Source organism: Hippocampus comes, unplaced genomic scaffold (genome assembly GCF_001891065.2).
Source record: "Hippocampus comes isolate QL1 unplaced genomic scaffold, H_comes_QL1_v1.1 scaffold256, whole genome shotgun sequence".
Lineage (NCBI taxonomy): Eukaryota > Metazoa > Chordata > Actinopteri > Syngnathiformes > Syngnathidae > Hippocampus > Hippocampus comes.
In genome coordinates, this window is record NW_017806249.1 from 46,991 (window position 1) to 65,296 (window position 18,306).

Below are 18,306 nucleotides of genomic sequence, written 5' to 3' on the forward strand. Positions count from 1 at the left end.
CAACCTCCCAAACCCCCCCCCCCCCCCCCCCCCCCCCAAAAGAGTCAAGGTGCGTCAAGCCGCGAGTAACTGTACGACAACATATTACAAGCCATGTGTAGCATTGACATCATACTGAAGATGCACCGTTCCAGAGAAACTCTGTGTCAGAAAAGTATGGTGTTGATTCTGGCTCCCGATGATCAAAGAGACACAGAAGGAGATGTTATAATCTGACAGTCAAAGATTTGTTGAGCAAAGTAGAAGCAAAACCTCACCGCAGCCTATCGTCGGCTCTCCTTGCACTGAAAAAAAACAAACCCCGACAGTCCTTTGTATTGGCTTAATCTGATCATGTACATCGGGTTGCATGTGAATAAAACAAGGTCAACTGATTTTTTTTTTCATTGCAAGTCAATTCAAAGGATTTTTTTTTTTTAAAAAATGTATTAACTTTTAATCAGGCTCGGAGTGAACATTAATTTCAGCATTGGGCTGCATTTGCTGTGGCTTGCCTCGGATCGCGTCATAAAACGGTATAATTTGTCCCGTCGCCATGGGAGACCTGGTGCACAACATTAATGCAATGTGAAGAAATTGAGATGCATAAAGAGCTCAGAGCGATGCCCACTAGAGCGAGGGCTGAAAGCACTGTGATTACAGCGTTTATCCCATCAGGAATAATTTAGCACAAAGCAAGGTTTTTGTGTAGCATGCACTCCAGATAAATCTATTTAGAACAAACTTGTTTTGACGTGATCCATCACGGCTGTTAGTCGAGGAAGATTGTGGACAGCGAACGATGCGAACGCTCTGCTCTGATGAATAATGACACTGAGCTGGGAAACAAAACGTGCATGTAGCTGAAGAGTTAAGTTTGAGATCATGATTGCTTGAGCTTTATTCAGTTCGCTGAGGGTTAATGGCCTCTAGAAGTGAACATTAAAAAATGTGAAAACAAGCTGAGATTGATACAAAATAACAGTAAAGTTATTGTACGTATATTGTCAGTGTTGCATATTGATCTGTTTCCTAATTATTGTGCGAAAGTATTTTTGTGATCATTGTCTTCATAGCATTGAATATCCATCCATCCATTTTCCGATCCGCTTCATCCTCACAAGGGTCGTGGGGGCTGCTGAAGCCTATCCCAGCCGTCTTCGGGCAGTAGGCGGGGGACACCCTGAACCGGTTGCCAGCCAATCGCAGGGCACACAGAGACGAACAACCATCCGCGCTAACACTAACACCTCGGGACAATTTGGAGCGTTCAATCAACCTGCCATGCATGTTTTTGGAATGTGGTAGGAAACCGGAGTACTCGGAGAAAACCCACACAGGCCCGGGGAGAACATGCAAACTCCACACAGGAAGGCCGACCCCACGACGTCTCCGCTGTGAGGTCGATGCGCTAACTACCGGACCACCGAGCCGCCCTCATTGAATATCATTTATTATTAATATTACCAAATAATAACATTATTAAGAGTAACATGAGCAAATTTGTGAATTCAGAAGTTTCAGGTTCTCTTACGCGATACCGTTTCGACCAAACATTTTTACTATTCTGTAGTTGTTTGTGATACCTATGATAGTTGTCATCGGACCATTCCCCCCCAGACCTCCCCCCCCCCCCCGTCATTTATTCCTACTCCAACTGAAATAACTTTTTGACTGCCAGTATGACTCTGGATTCATGCATACTTGTGGCTTCCTGTGTACTCTTGTCAACTCGTGTTGGTTTTGGACAGTATCTCCAGTCTGAGCCGTACACTAAAAGATTATTACAGACAATCTACAATCACTCTCTTCTCCGGGAAGTGGAACCCTGAGGTGGCAGAGGCTCTGAGAGACTACTTCAACTTTACAGATTGTTATAGACTCCTTGAGTCATACTGAGAGGAGACTGAAAAGCAACGTGGCCTCTTGTGACAATTTGAACCCCTCCAGGAACAATATTCTTCTCAGTAAAACTGTGCAGCGCTCCTGGAAAAAAAAAAACAATTCTTGGATGACTGGCAATATCAATGATGACTTTCTTAGGAAAAAAAACAGAGTCAGGGGGTTATCAGTATTATTTTTGTCCAAGGACACCACAGCCATGGGACCGAGGAAAGTTGTATGTAGCATGGTCCATTGTTGCAATCTCTCCCATTCTTACTTTCTCCACCTGACATCGAGGACTTTTTTGTTTTTGTTTTTTTTCTCAGCATTCTTTTGCCAGGATTTCCACCATGAATAGGAATCTTAACAAATTGGTGTGATGAAAATTTTGATTTTAAACTATGTCATTCAATCTGTGTTTGCGGCTGCAACAATGCCAACTTTGTGTTTCTTTTTCCCCTGTGTTCTGGCTGTTGGGGGCGGGGCTATTTGTGTCCAGCTGGTATGGCTGACGCACTCTGAAGATCATGTTTCACCCAACCAATGGTAGCAAAGTATTGTGACGACGACAATGTGAGGCCAGTTATTCCGTGTTTGTGCTATGAGTTGACTCCATCTTGATGATAAGACAATATGAAAGAAGGGACCTTACCGTGCCGGGTGTGGGGGGAGGGGGGGGCACTGTTACACTCTGTCACATGGTGTTTCTCAACAGCTGTAGCTGAAATAAATCTCATTGTTGTACAAATACGTTAGTTGTCTTGGTTTCCCTGGACAAGACATTGGCCACAACTGGTGTTACCCAGCTAGCTAGCTAGCTACTTACTTCCCGACAGGTTACCAGTCCAATGTGTATCCCCTCTCACGCTCTCACGACGAAAGGACATGTAAAATGAATAAATATTTCTCCATTCAACTCACCTTCACTCCTCGAGCACTTTGAAAAACAACTGCAGCTGTCACAAGGTGCTGTACATCATTACAATTGAACATAAATATGACAGTTTCTGCTCGTGTTTATGCTCTGATCACACATCAGTACCACCCCCAAGCACTTTGCACTCACTGAAAATGGTCAGCAGTGAAAAATGACTTGTTTAACTCATGCTTCCATGTCATACACTGCCTGCATTAAAAATCTGCCTGTCGTCTATAGAATGCAGTATCTTGACTATTCTGGCTCATATCTTAAAAGTGAAAATTATCAAATCCAAAAAACAGAGCTCTTAAAGACAGGTTCTCATTATTTATTGTTTTTTAAGAACAGATAAAGTGTCTCTCCATCCACTGTCCAATGGCGTTCAGTCTTTGTAAGGCAACTACTGAATGGAACCAAATAGACAAACCTTCCCCAAAAACCTTTCCAGAGACTTAAATTTTCAACGAATATTGTAATTCATTGAAAGACACGAAGCGGCATTTCTGACTATGAACCTGACAACACTGCACCACAATAAAAAAATAATTGAAACCAGCAGAGAAGGATGAGGGTTTTTAGGATACTGTACACACATATTAATATTTGAATGGTCTAAGCTGGGGTCATTGCAGATGGCGCCAGTGACAGCCACATAAATCAAGCGCCGTATCAAGCAGGAAGATGCTCCTGAAGTGCTGCAGACTGTTAATGAGACAAAAAATGTGACCCTCTAAAAATCTCACAAGAATTGCATTTGCATTTTGTTATTCTTTGCCACATTTATATGCATTTTCTTTTCATTTCACGTCTGCCTCACAGTGTAGAGGCCATGGGCTCTAATTTGGCCCAGGACTTCCTGTGTGGAGTTTTTAGGTTTTCCCCCTGCCTGTGTGGGTTTTATCCGGGGTTCCTCCCACATTTCAAAAACATGCTTGGTTGGTTGAATGCTCTAAAATGAACTCAACTTGAACAGACCTAACATTAAAGATAGTGCCATTTGTTCAGCAAAAGTGTTTCTTGAATTTGTTATTTTGCATTTTGATCTGATATTCCTCGATATATCCAATATCGCTCTGCATCAACACACACTATTTTTCCTGCTAACAAGGTCAAGGTGTTAAGGGTTAGGGTTAGTGATTGGGGTTGGGGTTGGGGTTAGGGTTAACATTATTCCAAGGGTTAAGGTTAGAAGTTACAGTTAGGGGTTACGGGTTTGGCGTTAGGGTTAGGGGTTGGGAGTTTGGGTTAGGGTTAAAATTATGGGTAGGGTTAAGATTAGGGTAGGATTAGGGTTAGGGTTGGGTTAGGGTTACAGCTGGGTTAGGGTTAGTGTAAGGGTTTGGGGTTAGGTGTTAGGGTTAGTGTTAGGGGTTTGGGTTAGGGATTCGGGTTAGGGTTAAGCTACTGGTTAGGGTTAGGGGTTTAGGGTTCGGGTTTAGGGGGTTGGGGTTAGGGATTAGGGTTTGGGGTTCGAGTTAGGGGCTGGGTTTGGGTTCGGGTGAGAGGTTACGATGAGGGATTAGGTTTAGGTGTTAGGGTTAGGGTTTGCGTTTGGGTTAGGGGTTAGGGTTAGGGTTAGGGTGGGGAGTGTTAAAGAATTTATTCTTTACTGTGATTTTCTAGCCCCTCTGTTTTTGGATCTGTTCAAACATTTGAAAGAAATAATGTAGTATGCTGTTGAAGGTATTTTCTGCTTACTTTGATTACATTCTCTTTGAGTGCCCCCTTCACCCCCACCACTTTTAGGACCCCTCCAAAGGACATGTTTAACATCAAAAGAGGAACTGTTATCTCAAGTAACTGTGTTGCTGAGATTATGGTTAGCGTTAGGGGGTTAGGGGTTCGGGTTAGGAGTTGAGTTTGGGAGTTAGGGTTAAGGTTAAGTTTATGGTTAGGGTTAGGGCTGGGTTAGCCAACAAGGTCAAGGAGAAAAACTTGTTGTATGAGGCATGTTTCATCTTTACCGTCCCGCTGTCTGCATTGCTCAGTGCATCATTTTTTTTTTTTAATTGGTGAATGTCAACCCCTTGAAATGAACACTCTTTCCCACTAATCAACCTTATAATTGAAAATGAAGATGCTACGGAACGAGAGCCATAATTACCAGAGCGATCAGCTAGGGGTGAGCTCCTTCATAAAGCACTCGAGCTTCAAGTGCTCACAGCCACCCTCTCAGTCAGGTGGCCCACCCCATGAACTGGGAAGAGGGTGTTCTTAATCCCAATATGGCTACATTTCAAAATAAAAGGACCATCATCATCATCATCATCTTCATCCTCATCAGCATACATCCCCCATTGTCCTGTTTACTAATTTGCTCTGGTGTATTAAGACATAATCCTACATACTCCAGTATAACAAATTCCTGATTACAGTCTAATTACAACCAAATCATGGCCTCCCATCATCTTGAGCATAATTTTCTATATCAGTCTGAGAAAAGCTTGTGATTAGTCGCCGTGTCTGTAACGCAGAACCCTTTGGGGAGAGCAGGAAGGAGTGGAGGTAGAAAGTGTGCGCAGCATACAGATCATGATGCGGCAGCCTGCTTCCACCAAATGGAAAATACTCCTGTAAACACGGACAGAACTCAAGTCGCGATGGCGATGACGCTAACTTTTGGGACTAAGTTACGAACAGTTTTATGCTCAACTTTACAAACCTTTCTGACCATAAACTGCACTACAACCGTTGCTCCCGACCTACTTTGTAAAACAGTATTTTGAGGAACCCTTACGCCATCCCATTCATGGAACTATTAAAAGCCCAGTCCTTCAACAGAACTTTGATATAGGAACCACATCTCTTTCTTTGCGGTGATTTCAAATTTTATTGTATAAACTTGAAACGGTTGCATAATTCTACTTGAGTTGAGAATTTGCATCGTGGGAAATAATTTGTCACCGTTAGCGTACATGTTCTGTTATAGAAGGCTCTTCATATTGTTTGCCACATGCAACAGAAGAATTCAACCTCCATTCACGTATGAAAGACATACTAACTGTAAATTAAGAAAAAAAAAGTGTATCAATTGTAATAGCATCGTTTGCACTTGGACCCATTTCCATTTTCAAAACACCAGGGTGACATATTACTGGTTGTTCAAATCACACTTATCAGTGCTGCAACTAAAGTCCGGCACATCCAAAGCGGCTTTAGTGTCAGAATTTGCTGTCATGTCTTTGGTTCGTGGCTCAAGGACAGCGCCAGCGCTGCGTACGATGAGCTCTTCTTGACTTGATTCCTACAGGGGAGCAGTATTGATCTGAGTTGCTGAATTAGCATTTCATATCAGCGCTCCTCATTTAAAATGGTGATTGCTGATATCTCACCCAGGACAAATGGTCGACTGGGGAATTAGAGCTGAGGGCGATACCAATCAGCAGCCCAGAGTTAATGAGCTTATAATCACAACGTAAACAGCAGCTTGCAGGTGTGTGTGTGTGTGTGTGTGTGTGTGTGTGTGTGTGTGTGTGTGTGTCACTTGAGGGCCTATTTCCTGTGCAAGTGTCATGGTTATTTATCAAAGGATCATCTGGAAGAGAATTACAAAATGGCTGTTTTGTCTCAGTGTCGGCATTAAAGCATGATCATCTGTCCTGTATAACTGGAAAAAAACACAGAATTTGCCCTCAGGGCTCAGTGATCGCCACAAGGAAAGTACTTTTTGATCACCAGAAAAGCGAAATAAATTCATTTCAAAGATCGGCTCGTCATTTGGTTTAACTGAGAGGAACCTAACATGTGGCGATCAAAGGAAAATGCAATTTAAAGGAGGTTTTCTTGTCACGCGAGGAGCGGAATTATGACCCGGGAGCAGACATGAAACGGAAGTTGAAAAGTAAAAGTCATTTTCTGTGAAAATACAAAGTAACTACAGAGAGAGGGATGGATGCAGGAGACAGGGAAGAGCTGCCACTCTGGAAGAAAGCCCGACGTACTGACAACCTGTCACTGAGTCATCCATGTTTATAGACTCTGAGACATCAAGCCATTGTGACAGAACAGTGAAACAAAGCATAAAAGAGCCACAGCAACCGCATGGCAACGAAAACAATAAGGAGAAACAAACAGTCACAACATTTGGAAAGCCTGACACTTTTGTAAACATGTTGTCCATCATTTGAACAATTACCTTGACTGTATCATTTAATGGACTTCTGCACCATGTTAATAAAATGATTGCATCGGTATTGTTTGCCATACTATTTAGGATGACGGTTCTGTTAGTTGCACTTGGTATATTCCAACGATAATCCCAATTTCGTCGACATGCTGCAAGCATGGTGCCACTTGTTGTGATGACCCTTGACGGGATAAATTGAAAATCGCAATAACAGTGACGGTGACTTTGGAACGGTGGTTTGTCTTTGTGTGCCTTGTGACTGGCACACGTCAACTGGGATAAGCTCCAGCTCAGCCATGACCCTGCAGAAAATAGATAGAAGGATTGAGCTTTGTATTAATTAAAAAAAGTATACAAAGCAGCATGTGCCCTTGACATTTTCCTCCCACAAGTCTGCATGTGCCTGTTCTGTTCTGCTTGCACATGCTTTGTAAATGGAAGTGTATATATATATATATATATATACATATATATATATATATATATATGTCCATTACGAGAGGCCCTTTTGTGCGATAATTTTGTGTAATTATTTCTCACACCTACATGGTCTATCGCATCGTGACTCTGATATAAAGGTGAATTGAATAACATGATGCTAAATAAACATACTTTGACCACAAGAGATTACAACAAGCAGGCGGTGTAATGAAGGGATAAACTCAGGAAAGAGAGCGTTGATGGAGTTAGTGTGTGTGTGTGTGTGTGTGTGTGTGTGTGTGTGTGTGTGTGTGTGTGTGTGTGTGTGTGTGAATAAATGGTTCGAATTATTAGCCGTGAATCCGAGCATGAAAATACAATGAGTGTATATATTTTTACATTACATCTTATAAAACAAAAGGTGTTGACCTTCAAAGTGTTAGCTCACAGGTGTCAAACTCAAGGCCCGGCGGGCCAGAACTGGCCCGCCACATCATTTTGTGTGGCCCGTGAGAGCAAATCAAGCATGTCAACTTTTCCATGATGCTTGCTAAAGTCCGGACCAAAATTTCAAATTGTCAAATGTAATCCATCATGACATAGAGATATTGCAAGCATGATCTCCTTACGAACTTATAAAACTAAGGTCAACGATGGCTGAACTCACCATTATTCTTGAATTCCGATTTCAAAACTAGTTATCCACCAATTTGTTGTGCACTGTGTATGTAATCTGTGGAGATGATCAAGCAGTTATACGGTTTCACAAAATTTGGTTGACATCCAATTCGTTTTGATTTATTGTTATTTTTTTCATTCTCAAAATGAAATGGAAATAAAAATAATCCTTTCCAATCTGTTGCTGTTGTCGATCGAGTCTAGCTACCCGTTTATGAATTTACCTGTGGAGCAGTTTCAGCGCAGCCCATTAAGGGGACACAAGAGGGAATGTGAAGTCCCAGCAACTGTTTAAACGGCCTGGCGTTAGTACGCCCTTTGTCTGACTTTGGCAGTGTTTCATTCCAGAGAGAGATATGAAAACGAACAGTGTTTGAGTCAATGATATCGCCGCATCACTATTTATATCTACAGACTCTCTGTCAGACATTGTCGCTGCGGGCCGCATGTAGATATCTGTTGCTATCGCCTCACTGTCATCTTTGTTTCATTTTATATCGTCTCATCTTTGTATTATGCTGATTTTTTTTTGTGGGGGGGGTGGGTGGAGTTTGTGAAACAAAACGAAGGGGGAAAAAAATTCAAGGGATTCCTTGGATTCTTTCAGAAAGTCTGAATTTCCATACTCACAGTCAGTCCAAATACTGTAATTCCCTGCTCATTTGCACTTGAAGTACCTTCCCTATTTCCATCTCACCACATTTTAACTAGACCTAGTATCCTTCATTTTTATACTAAATGAAAGAGAATATTGTAGCTATTAGCATACAGTAGCTTTAGCCAACTATGAGCTATGAGTTCCCTGACCACCTTTGTCCTTCTCTCAGGCTGTTGTGTGCATATGCCAACAAACAGATGTGCACTCTGCCAAGTGGTCGTAACCAGCCCACAGAATAAGTTGGGAGGTGACCGTTGCCTAAATTAAACTGTTAACTAAAATAACCCTACTCTAAAGCAGAGTTGCCTGGAGTCAATCCAGAGGGGGTAAGACTGCTATCATGGAAAAAGGAGACTCGGAGTCGATGATTGGGGAAGTCGGGGAACCAAACAAGGACACGCTTGAGGCTTCCAGCGGTCAGCTTGAGTGAGCTGACGTTTGGAAACGTCCCTGGAGAACGCGGGCAGATGCTCAAAAAAGATAAAGGCCCCGCGGTGAAGTTCCAGGGAAAATTATGGGCCCACTCTAGCGGCGACAGCAAGAGTGGCGCAACAGACGAGTCCCATTTGAGCTGCTTTCATTTTTAGAACCGTTGGGGACAGCTAGCACCTTTGCATCCTCGGTTACATTCCTCATCTTTGTTGAATTTATTAGCGGCTTACACGGCGTCCTGCCGGATTGATTTGAAAGCTATTTTTGTAACCGATGAAATGAAACTACTGTAGCTCTACCTCGCCTACACACGCCCCCAGTGGAAATGCAAGCCTGATAAAGGTTTACTGCTCTCAAATGCAATGGTGTCTTTTATGTGGAAAAGTGGAGGGCCTCGCTTAAACCAGGAAAATTGTGGTCAGTTTTTCTCTGGTGTAATTATTCTTATTATTTATTTATTTATTTTTTTCAATTTCGCTTCCAACTATAATTTTACAAATGGGCACGGAGACCAAAGATCAGTTGTGAAATCATTATTTCAGATGCCAGGCAGGTGCAGCGATACAGATGAAGTTGTTTTATTTCGTGGTCATATTACACATTTGCTCAGCCATTTGGAGCGAGCTGTGATTCACAGGGCTCCATCAAAGCAGCACCATAGGTCAGTAAAATGTTCATACGCCATTTACATCAATAGACTGCTCTAATGATAGTCTAGGGCAGTGGTCACCACTTTTACAGCCCTTATTAAATTCATTTTTAACAAGTCAGTACACGCATTTGAGCTTCTCCTGACTGAATGCATCATTCACTGTGGTGTGCGCACGGGCTGTCTCACGCACACACAAACACACGCACAAGGCAGGTTGTTTTGACATTCAGTATGCAATGACGCTGGTCTAATGTTCAATTTACTGCCCATTTAAGCTGAGTCGAACTGTTGCATGTTGATATGGTGTAAGTGTGCAAAGGTCATGGGTTCGTACCCAGCTCCGGCCTCCCTGTGTGGATTTTGCATGTTCTCCGTGTGCCTGCGTTTGTTCGCACTCTAATTATTCAACCTCATTTTTTAAACTCATAAACACAATTCACAAAAAGTTGGGGGATATTTGGCTTTCAAGTGAAATCTATGGAATATGATTCTGTTCATAATCTTTATGGACAGAATTTCTAGACACAGCCGAGGCGTTGAGTGGGTCTGCTTTGGTGGCCTTAATATTGCTGCCGGGATCTCCAACTTTCACTGGAGCAGTTCGCAGCGGAGTGTAAAGCGGTTCAGATGAAAATCAGCACTTTCCTATCTGAAACAACGGTCCTCAGTCGGGAAAGGGTGGAGTGCCCTCTCCGGGTCGGCGATGAGATCTTGCCCCAAGTGGAGGAGTTTCAGTATCATGGGGTATTATTCACCAGTGAGGGCAGAAGAGAGCGGGAGATCGACAGGCGGCTCGGTGGAGCGCCAACATAATGAGAGATATAATGACAATTTAAGGTGTAGTAATTAATAATTGTAATGTACTGTACTACTACAATCACAATGAGTAATATGTTTTAATTGCTTTTGGGGGAATATTTTTGTGACTAAAATGTCTTCTACAAAATGACAGATATGATCACACTTTGACATGTTGCATTTAGTGAGCCGCCATTGTCAAACTACTCCAGCAGTCCAAACGAGAGATGTTTCGATGGATTTTTGCTGAATATTTTTGTCAATTTATGACAGTGTTCATCCTTAAAATGGCTCCTACTTCCCATTACATTTATGTGAAATATTGGGGTTTAGTAATGAGTGGGCTACCATTGTCATGTCGGCCTACTACAGCAGTCAGAATGAGAAAATGTGTTTTACTTGATTTTTGGTGGAGAAAAGGAGATTGATTGGTAGAGAAAAATGTCCCACATTCGTCACGAGATAACATGTAACTTGCTCACGATCCCTAACACAGACGGTAGCAGTGATTTCTCATCTCTATTCAACCAACTTTTCCTCACTCTCTGAGCCTCCATTTGCAACCAAACCTCTCCACTCTGTTGTGAATTATTGTCAGAGAACAGTCACTCATCCACATATTATATTCCTCCTTATGAATAATGCAAACAAATATGTACACTTCAATTGCGAAACTTACACCGCAAATTTTGGAATTGCCGGAGTGTCGATAATAATTAATGTGTGTTCGTCATAGTAAACGCTGATTGTGTTTTGGCGCTTCTTACTCGCCGTAATTCTGCTGACGTTTACGCCTCACTCCAACACGGAAGTAGAGTTCCAAGGTCCAACCATGTCGATGTCAGACGGCGTCTACAAACCTGTGAGCCATGTCATAGTCGACATGGATGGATTGTTATTAGGTACCCCTGCAAAACTCCTTCACACACCCGGGAGTTATTTTAGAAACCGCACGAAAGCAATAATGATACAGAAACGAACTTTCGGGGTTGTAAGAGTCATTTATTTGGAAGCATGTACGTGTCCTGCTCCATGATGTAGTGAAAACATTTGGTAACTTTTGGTCAACTTAATACGAATGACGTTTTTACTTGAGGTCATGGATCAATGCACCGGGAACATTTCTAAAAGCTACCTAATCGGGAAGTCAAAAGCTCCCAATAAATTCAGGGTGAACTGGCGTGGGATTCGATCCGTCCCCACACACACACACACACACACACACACACACACACACACACACACACACGTCGTGATTTTTCTAAATTATTGACTTGAAAATATCTTGCTTTCCTCCACGACGCAATGTTAATAATTGAACAAACAAGCCATTTTTTGGGGGTCTCCTGAAAAGTGATGATTTTGGAGGTCTAAAGATTCCGCTGGACATAAGCGAAAATCTGCACTTGTTTCATTGTATTTGTTTTCGTGTATTTAGTTCCAAGTATATAATTTTCCGTTCATATGTTTTCATTTCAGACACCGAGCGACTATACTCGGTGTCCTTCCAGGAAGTGTGTGACCGCTTTGGAAAGAAATACACATGGGGAGTGAAGTCCAAAGTGATGGGTGCAAAGGCTTTGGAAGCAGCTAAAACAATCCGAGACACTCTGGATCTTCCTATTACGGCAGAAGAACTCCTTACTGAAACCAGAGAAATACAGGAGAGGATATTTCCTTCGGCCAAACTCATGCCAGGTCTGCTTAACACTGCAAATAAATGTTTGAGTGATCGATTACACTTTTCACAGACGTCTGGCTGGAACCGCGTTAAAGCGGAGAGCAACTTTGAACAATAAAATAGCAGGACGATTAGTAAGTGTTTTTTGGAATTACACACGCTAAATTGAACTTGAACCAGAAATTAATTAACTTCCATCGTGGACATGGACGGATTTCTTATAGCGGCTGAAGTCAGAGGGCAGCCATCTTACGTTATTTTTGTTAACGGTGCAGGTTTTATGCTGAAATGCCTGCATGGAGTAATAACTCTTCCAGCATTCATATATACATCCAGGTAGCTAAGACGAATGACCAAATGTTAAAAGTATATTGATATCGTCTTAAATATAATTTTTAGTTCGCGTTTTTCTGAATGCTCTCTGTTTATTTTCATAATCGATTCCTCAGTTTTGACTTAGTCAATCTAGCTTTGCTTCAAATCAAGAAAGTAGTTTGCTGCAATATACAATGTGAATTCAAGAAAGAAAAACTGTTGATTCTCTTTAAAAAAAAAAAAAAAAAAAAGCAATTGTTCTTTCATTATATTGTCATATTGTCTCAGAATGTTTTACCGCTTGCAATGATGAGATGACTTTTGTCTTGAAAAGGTGTGGAGAGGCTGGTGAACCATTTGAAGAACCATGGTATCCCTATCGCTGTAGCGACCAGCTCAGCAGGTGCCACGTTCAACTTGAAGACGAGCCAACACAAAGATTTCTTTGCTTTGTTCAACCACATTGTCCTGGGAGACGACCCTGAGGTGAAGAATTCCAAACCCCGGCCTGACTCCTTTCTGGTCTGTGCGAGCAGATTCAACCCTCCGGCTTCTCCAGATACTGTGAGCATTTATTTTCCAATATTTAATCTAGGGGTGCGCCGATCGATCGACCGCCGATCGTGATCGGCAGATTTTCATGGAATAGTATGTAATCGGTTTTAAAGTTATGACAAACAAAAGTACTGGGGGAAAAAAAATAATACCCGATACGGTAGACACAAGAAAAGGAAATTAAAGAAAAAAAGTCCTTTCCTCATATTTTGAGACTGGCTGTTGTGGTGCCAGTGAGATACACCCGCGCGTGTGTCTCAGGCCAATTGGTTTTTTGCTTTAAGACGCTGCTTTGAAGCCCTTTTAGATGAAGGATCAATGGACTCTTAATACCTTTAACCGATTCATTTTGAAGCACGCATTTTTATGATTGATGTTGCTAATTTAAAAACGTAGTAAATGGCATACCCTGGCTGCTAAGGTACTTATGTCCTGACCGAGGTTTTTAAAGGGCGTCACGCATTTATTGTACGGTGGCCTTCTTTGAAGTAGCCTGTCGGAAGTAAATTACTAATGCCTTTAGATACGAGTTCTATTTGCTCTGTGACGACGATGCTTGTCGGTGCATATTGCATCAACTGAATGTTTCCCTTTCTGGTGTGCCACACAGACGATTGCGATGCATATTTATGTAGCGGAAAGAAAATGATACATGGCGGGCTTTATTTATTGACTTATTTATTTACTCTCTTGTCTCTCTGAACTGTTGGTGCCTGTCGTGCCGTAAAAGAGCTGATTCGGCTCTCCTGGTCACTCGAAGATGCATGACTTGAGTTCATGGGCCGGTTAAGATATATTTTCAGAAACTGACTTCAGAAAGGAAAAGGGGGGAGGGGCTCCACTTGACTTCCAGTGATCTCTCTTTAGGTAGCAAATGCATTGCTAGTTTGAGCACACTTCAAATTACACTTGATTGATCGCGAGGGAAAAGGGACAACATCGGCGTGTGTGAAGAAAAAGATGATGGCGTTCTTCACATCATCCCGTCATTTGTGGTGTAATTGAACAGGTACATTTGAGGCATTTGGCAGCTCGACGCTCGCGGCCCTTCTTCTTCTTCATTCACTTGAAAGGATTTCTTCCCACTAATAGGTCTGCCCGTGGCACTGCACACCTGATTGTTTTTTTTTTTTATCTGCAGGCAGCCGTGGTTTGGGCTGGCATTTTTCTTGATGAGATATGAAACCGCAGCACAGAGGGGGAATCGACTGAGTGTTCAGTGGAATAATAAATGATGATGCATCACTCCGCGGCTCAGACTATCTGACAAAAAGAAGTGTAGTGTGTGTGTGTGTGTGTGTGTGTGTGTGTGTGTGTGTGTCTCTCTCTCTCTCTCTCTCTCTCTCTCTCTCTCTCTCTCTCTCTCTCACACTCTCTCTCTCTCTCTCTCTCTCTCTCTCTCTCTCTCTCTGAGTATGAGAGAGCAAAGGTGGGCAGGGCAACCTTATTGGATTTTGCAAAAAGTATTACGTACAAACTAAGGGCAGAAGTTCCCGCGAGTCGGGTGAAAATCTCTGGGTTGAAGTGTCTTTCAGGGTTCACGCAAATTGTGGCAGATGAAAATATTCGAAATACATGAAACGTCCCATTTTCTGTTTTTCATCCATTTTCCACTGATGCACCTTCAAGCGGCCTTATAATTCATTTAAAATCTCGATGCTTGGCGGAGGCTTATCGATAATGGCTCGGAAGACAAAAATATTGAGATATTGTCACACGCTCCTCAAATACAGACGCTATTCCTCTCAGCATCGCAACGTTTCACACTGTGATTTCATATATGCAAAAGCGGGCAGGTGCAGCACAGAGAACCTCGCCCAACCCCCGCCAAGCCGCAGCTCTCACCGAGTGCTGCACCTCAGTAGCCTCGCAGATGTTGTGCAAGCGCCGCTCTTTCAGTCAGCGAATAAAAAGAAAAAAAGTACACTCTCTTCCCCTCAGAACAATAGAGACTTCTCTCCAAACACAAAGGCAGCGTTGATGACGAGACCGGAAATTTCACCATGGGTGCACTCGGACGTCTGAGTACGATTAATGAAACGTAAGAGCAAGTTCATTCTCACACCCACACAGAATGGAGCAAACTAGTTGTGGTCTTGTCACTCATCAAAAAGGCCTTCACGCTGGGAACGCGGTCGTAATCTAGTTGTTCAAATCAGGTCCAATTAGGACAAGAACTTTTCTTTCGGGTCCATCACGGGAGGTTGGTTGATCGAAAAGTAGATCCGTCAAAAAGGTTGGGCCCCCTCTGCTCTACAGGATGCACTGCAGGGGAAAAAAAAACAATTTTATCATGAAGGCTCATAATGTATTTATAGCCAACTTAGTCATTTTGATAGTAGGCTAATATAGCCAATGTAGATACATACAGCATGTGTTGCCTCTATTGTCAAGCTGATATATAAGGCTTTTAATTTTTTGCGGCTCCAGACATACTGTATCTGTTTTTTGGGGATTTTTGGTCCAATATGGCTCTTTCAACATTTTAGGTTGCTGACTCCTGGGTTAGCAAAACCTTAAGGTCACATCTCAGGTTGACCAGGAGCCAGTCGCTATAGTCAAGGCAACGTGTCACAAATCTCTGCGTCACTCAAGGATAGACGCTTATCTTAGGATAAGGATAGACTGTATCTCAGTGATATCGCAAAGAAGCAAATGAAAGAAAAAAAAAAAGTCCCGTGAATGTTTTTAATATGCAGTTGGGGGGGTAGGGGGGAGGGGAGAGTCTCGTGAAATATAACAGTGTCACTTGCACTTGCTTGATTTTTGCCACGATAAATTCAGACTTTCTCGAAACCCGGGAAGGTTAAGACTTGAGCCTTGTTTATAACGTGCACATAATGACTTCCTCCCACCTCTGATATTAACGATTTGCTCCCTCTTTGTCCAGCCTCTCATTAACATGGGCGATAATTGGTGGTCTCTGCAACCGCGACCGGCGACGGGGATATGTTGCACGCTCCTTTGCGTGAGCCTTCCCCCTCGGCTTCGAGATCGTGGCGAGGAATGTTGCGGAGAATCTGTCACTGCCACTTACTCACCCGCCGCTGCTCGCGCTTACACGCTTGATGCGCGTCGTGTTTTCTTCAGTCTCAAACCGAACAGACAGAGTGGTGATTTATGTGCCTTAACGCAGACGTAGACGTCAGCTCGTTAACGTTTCACGGTTTGTCAGCCGCGCAATCTTGGGGTCGATAACGGCAATATTTTCTGCACCGGCGAGCGTGGCCGTTTTTAGAAGCGCTTTGTGTTGATTATATTGACAGCTACACAACATCATGTAGGTAATCTGTCCATTTGAAAGAGCTCACTTCATCCTGAGAGGTGTTGTGAAAACAATGTGTTGACCCGCAACGTACATTAAAGGGTACATTCTGATTACCGTATTTTCCGCATTATAAGGCGCACCTAAAAGCATTTCATTTTCTCAAAAGCCGACGGTGCACTTTATAATCCGGTGCGCATTACATATGGATTAATATTCTGATATCTTGAAAGTAGGATTTTAAATGTTCTGTAAAGCGCTTTGTTACAGCTACAGCAGTTGTGAGAGCTCTGCATAAATAAAGCCGGATTGTATTGTATTCCTTTTTGTGTAGCTCCATCTAGTGGATCCATCACGCAACCGCAGCCACTATTGTAGCTTGTATTCGATGCGCCTTATAATGCGCTGCGCCCTATATATGAAAAAATTTTAAAATAAGTCATTCATCGAAGGCGCACTCCTAAGCACCTTATAGTGTGGAAAATACGGTACATTGTTGCTTCTGGAAATATATTTGGGTCTCGGGAGTGTCCACCTATTCTTACTTATAAAATGACACAAATGGCCCAGACTTTTTTTTTTTTCACTCTTCATTCAAAATTTTGCCAGGTTGTGACGTTACAATCTTCTGCGTTACATTATTCTCGTGGTTGATACAGTGTGGCAAAGTCCAGGCAGTTTGAATGCTGATGCAAGCATCGCCCCCATACAGTGTCGCTCTGCCCTTAATTGGCATCTCTCCTGCGTGAAATCTCTTTTTGCCGACACAAATACAGTATACATGTGAAAGACAAAACCAAAGAGCTGCAGTGTTGTTGGATGTACAGTACAGATCCGAGATCCCTTCCAAAGAATTGCGCAACATGCAAACTGCACTGGCAATAAATAGCAAAACTCATACAACTCTTCAAAAGCATGCATTTAAAAGTGAAATTCCAATGCATCATCGTTATGGAGGTAGCAAGCGTTGTAACGTCCTTGGCCATGGCTCTCCAAGTGCCCGCGATGACTCCGATGAGTTTTCATGCAGTCTATGCAAATGTAAACAAAGCCAATGGAGTCAGGCTGGTGGGGGCACCTTCCTTCAAATTGCAGTTTTAATGGGTCGACCGCCTCCCCGAGGTCAACGGCACTCTTGTGAGAAATGTCAAGCTCATCAGATTGGAAATGGAAACGGTGCCTCTGTGTCCCATTTCCCTGCCTTTGTTTTTGCTCTCAGCTTTACCGTCTGCCTAATAGGCTTATGGAATCGTATCATTTTGTTGTCCTCCATCTTGTCCCCCCCACCCCAACCCCCTCCACACAGTGCTTGGTATTCGAGGACGCTCCCAATGGTGTGAGGGCGGCCTTGGCTGCGGGCATGCAGGTGGTGATGATTCCGGATGAGAACTTGGACTCGGCCCTGACACGGGAGGCCACGCTGAGGCTGAAGAGCATGGAGGAATTCGAACCACAGCTCTTTGGCCTACCAGCATTTAGCTGAATCTCAGAACACCCCGCCCCCCCCAAAGAAAAAGTCTCAGCATGTCTAATGTGGCACTATCAGTTTTATTTTGTCAAGTGAGACAGCTCTGATTTCAAGCACCGTATTTTCTGCACTATAAGGCGCGCCCAAAAGTGAGCAAAAGAATGACAATGTCCTTCGATGACGTCACAATTCTTGCGCCTTTTCTGCACTATAAGCATTCCATTTTCTCAAAAGACAACAGTGGGCCTTATAATCTGATGTGCCTACTATGTATTATCAAATGTTAATTTATATGACGGGACCTTTCATTCCTTTCTTGCTTGACAGTGTGATTTAATTAAAGACAACAGTGGGCCTTATAATCTGATGTGCCTGATACGTGGATCAATATTCTGATTTCTTGGTTGTAGTATTTTAAATGTTCTGTAAAGCGCTTTGCTACAGCTGCAGCGGTTGTGAAGACTTGAAATAAATAA

At 42.8% G+C, this 18,306-nt stretch overlaps 1 protein-coding gene across 3 annotated transcripts in view; it reads left to right on the top strand.

Moving 5' to 3' along the window:
• The first annotated feature begins 11,333 nt into the window (after positions 1–11,333).
• The window catches only part of pudp (pseudouridine 5'-phosphatase), a 41,086-nt gene continuing 34,113 nt past the window's right edge, over positions 11,334–18,306 (top strand). Inside the window, exons 1-4 of one of the 3 annotated variants that reach the window (XM_019857458.1) lie at positions 11,334–11,448; positions 12,026–12,244; positions 12,877–13,106; positions 17,669–17,872. In XM_019857458.1, coding sequence (XP_019713017.1) covers positions 11,379–11,448; positions 12,026–12,244; positions 12,877–13,106; positions 17,669–17,845 — 696 coding nt within the window. In that variant the 5' untranslated portion in view covers positions 11,334–11,378 and the 3' untranslated portion in view covers positions 17,846–17,872. Of the gene's footprint in view, positions 11,449–12,025; positions 12,245–12,876; positions 13,107–14,238; positions 14,309–17,668; positions 17,873–18,306 lie in introns of those variants that run through there. The other 2 variants (XM_019857459.1, XM_019857461.1) reach the window with 2 other exon arrangements.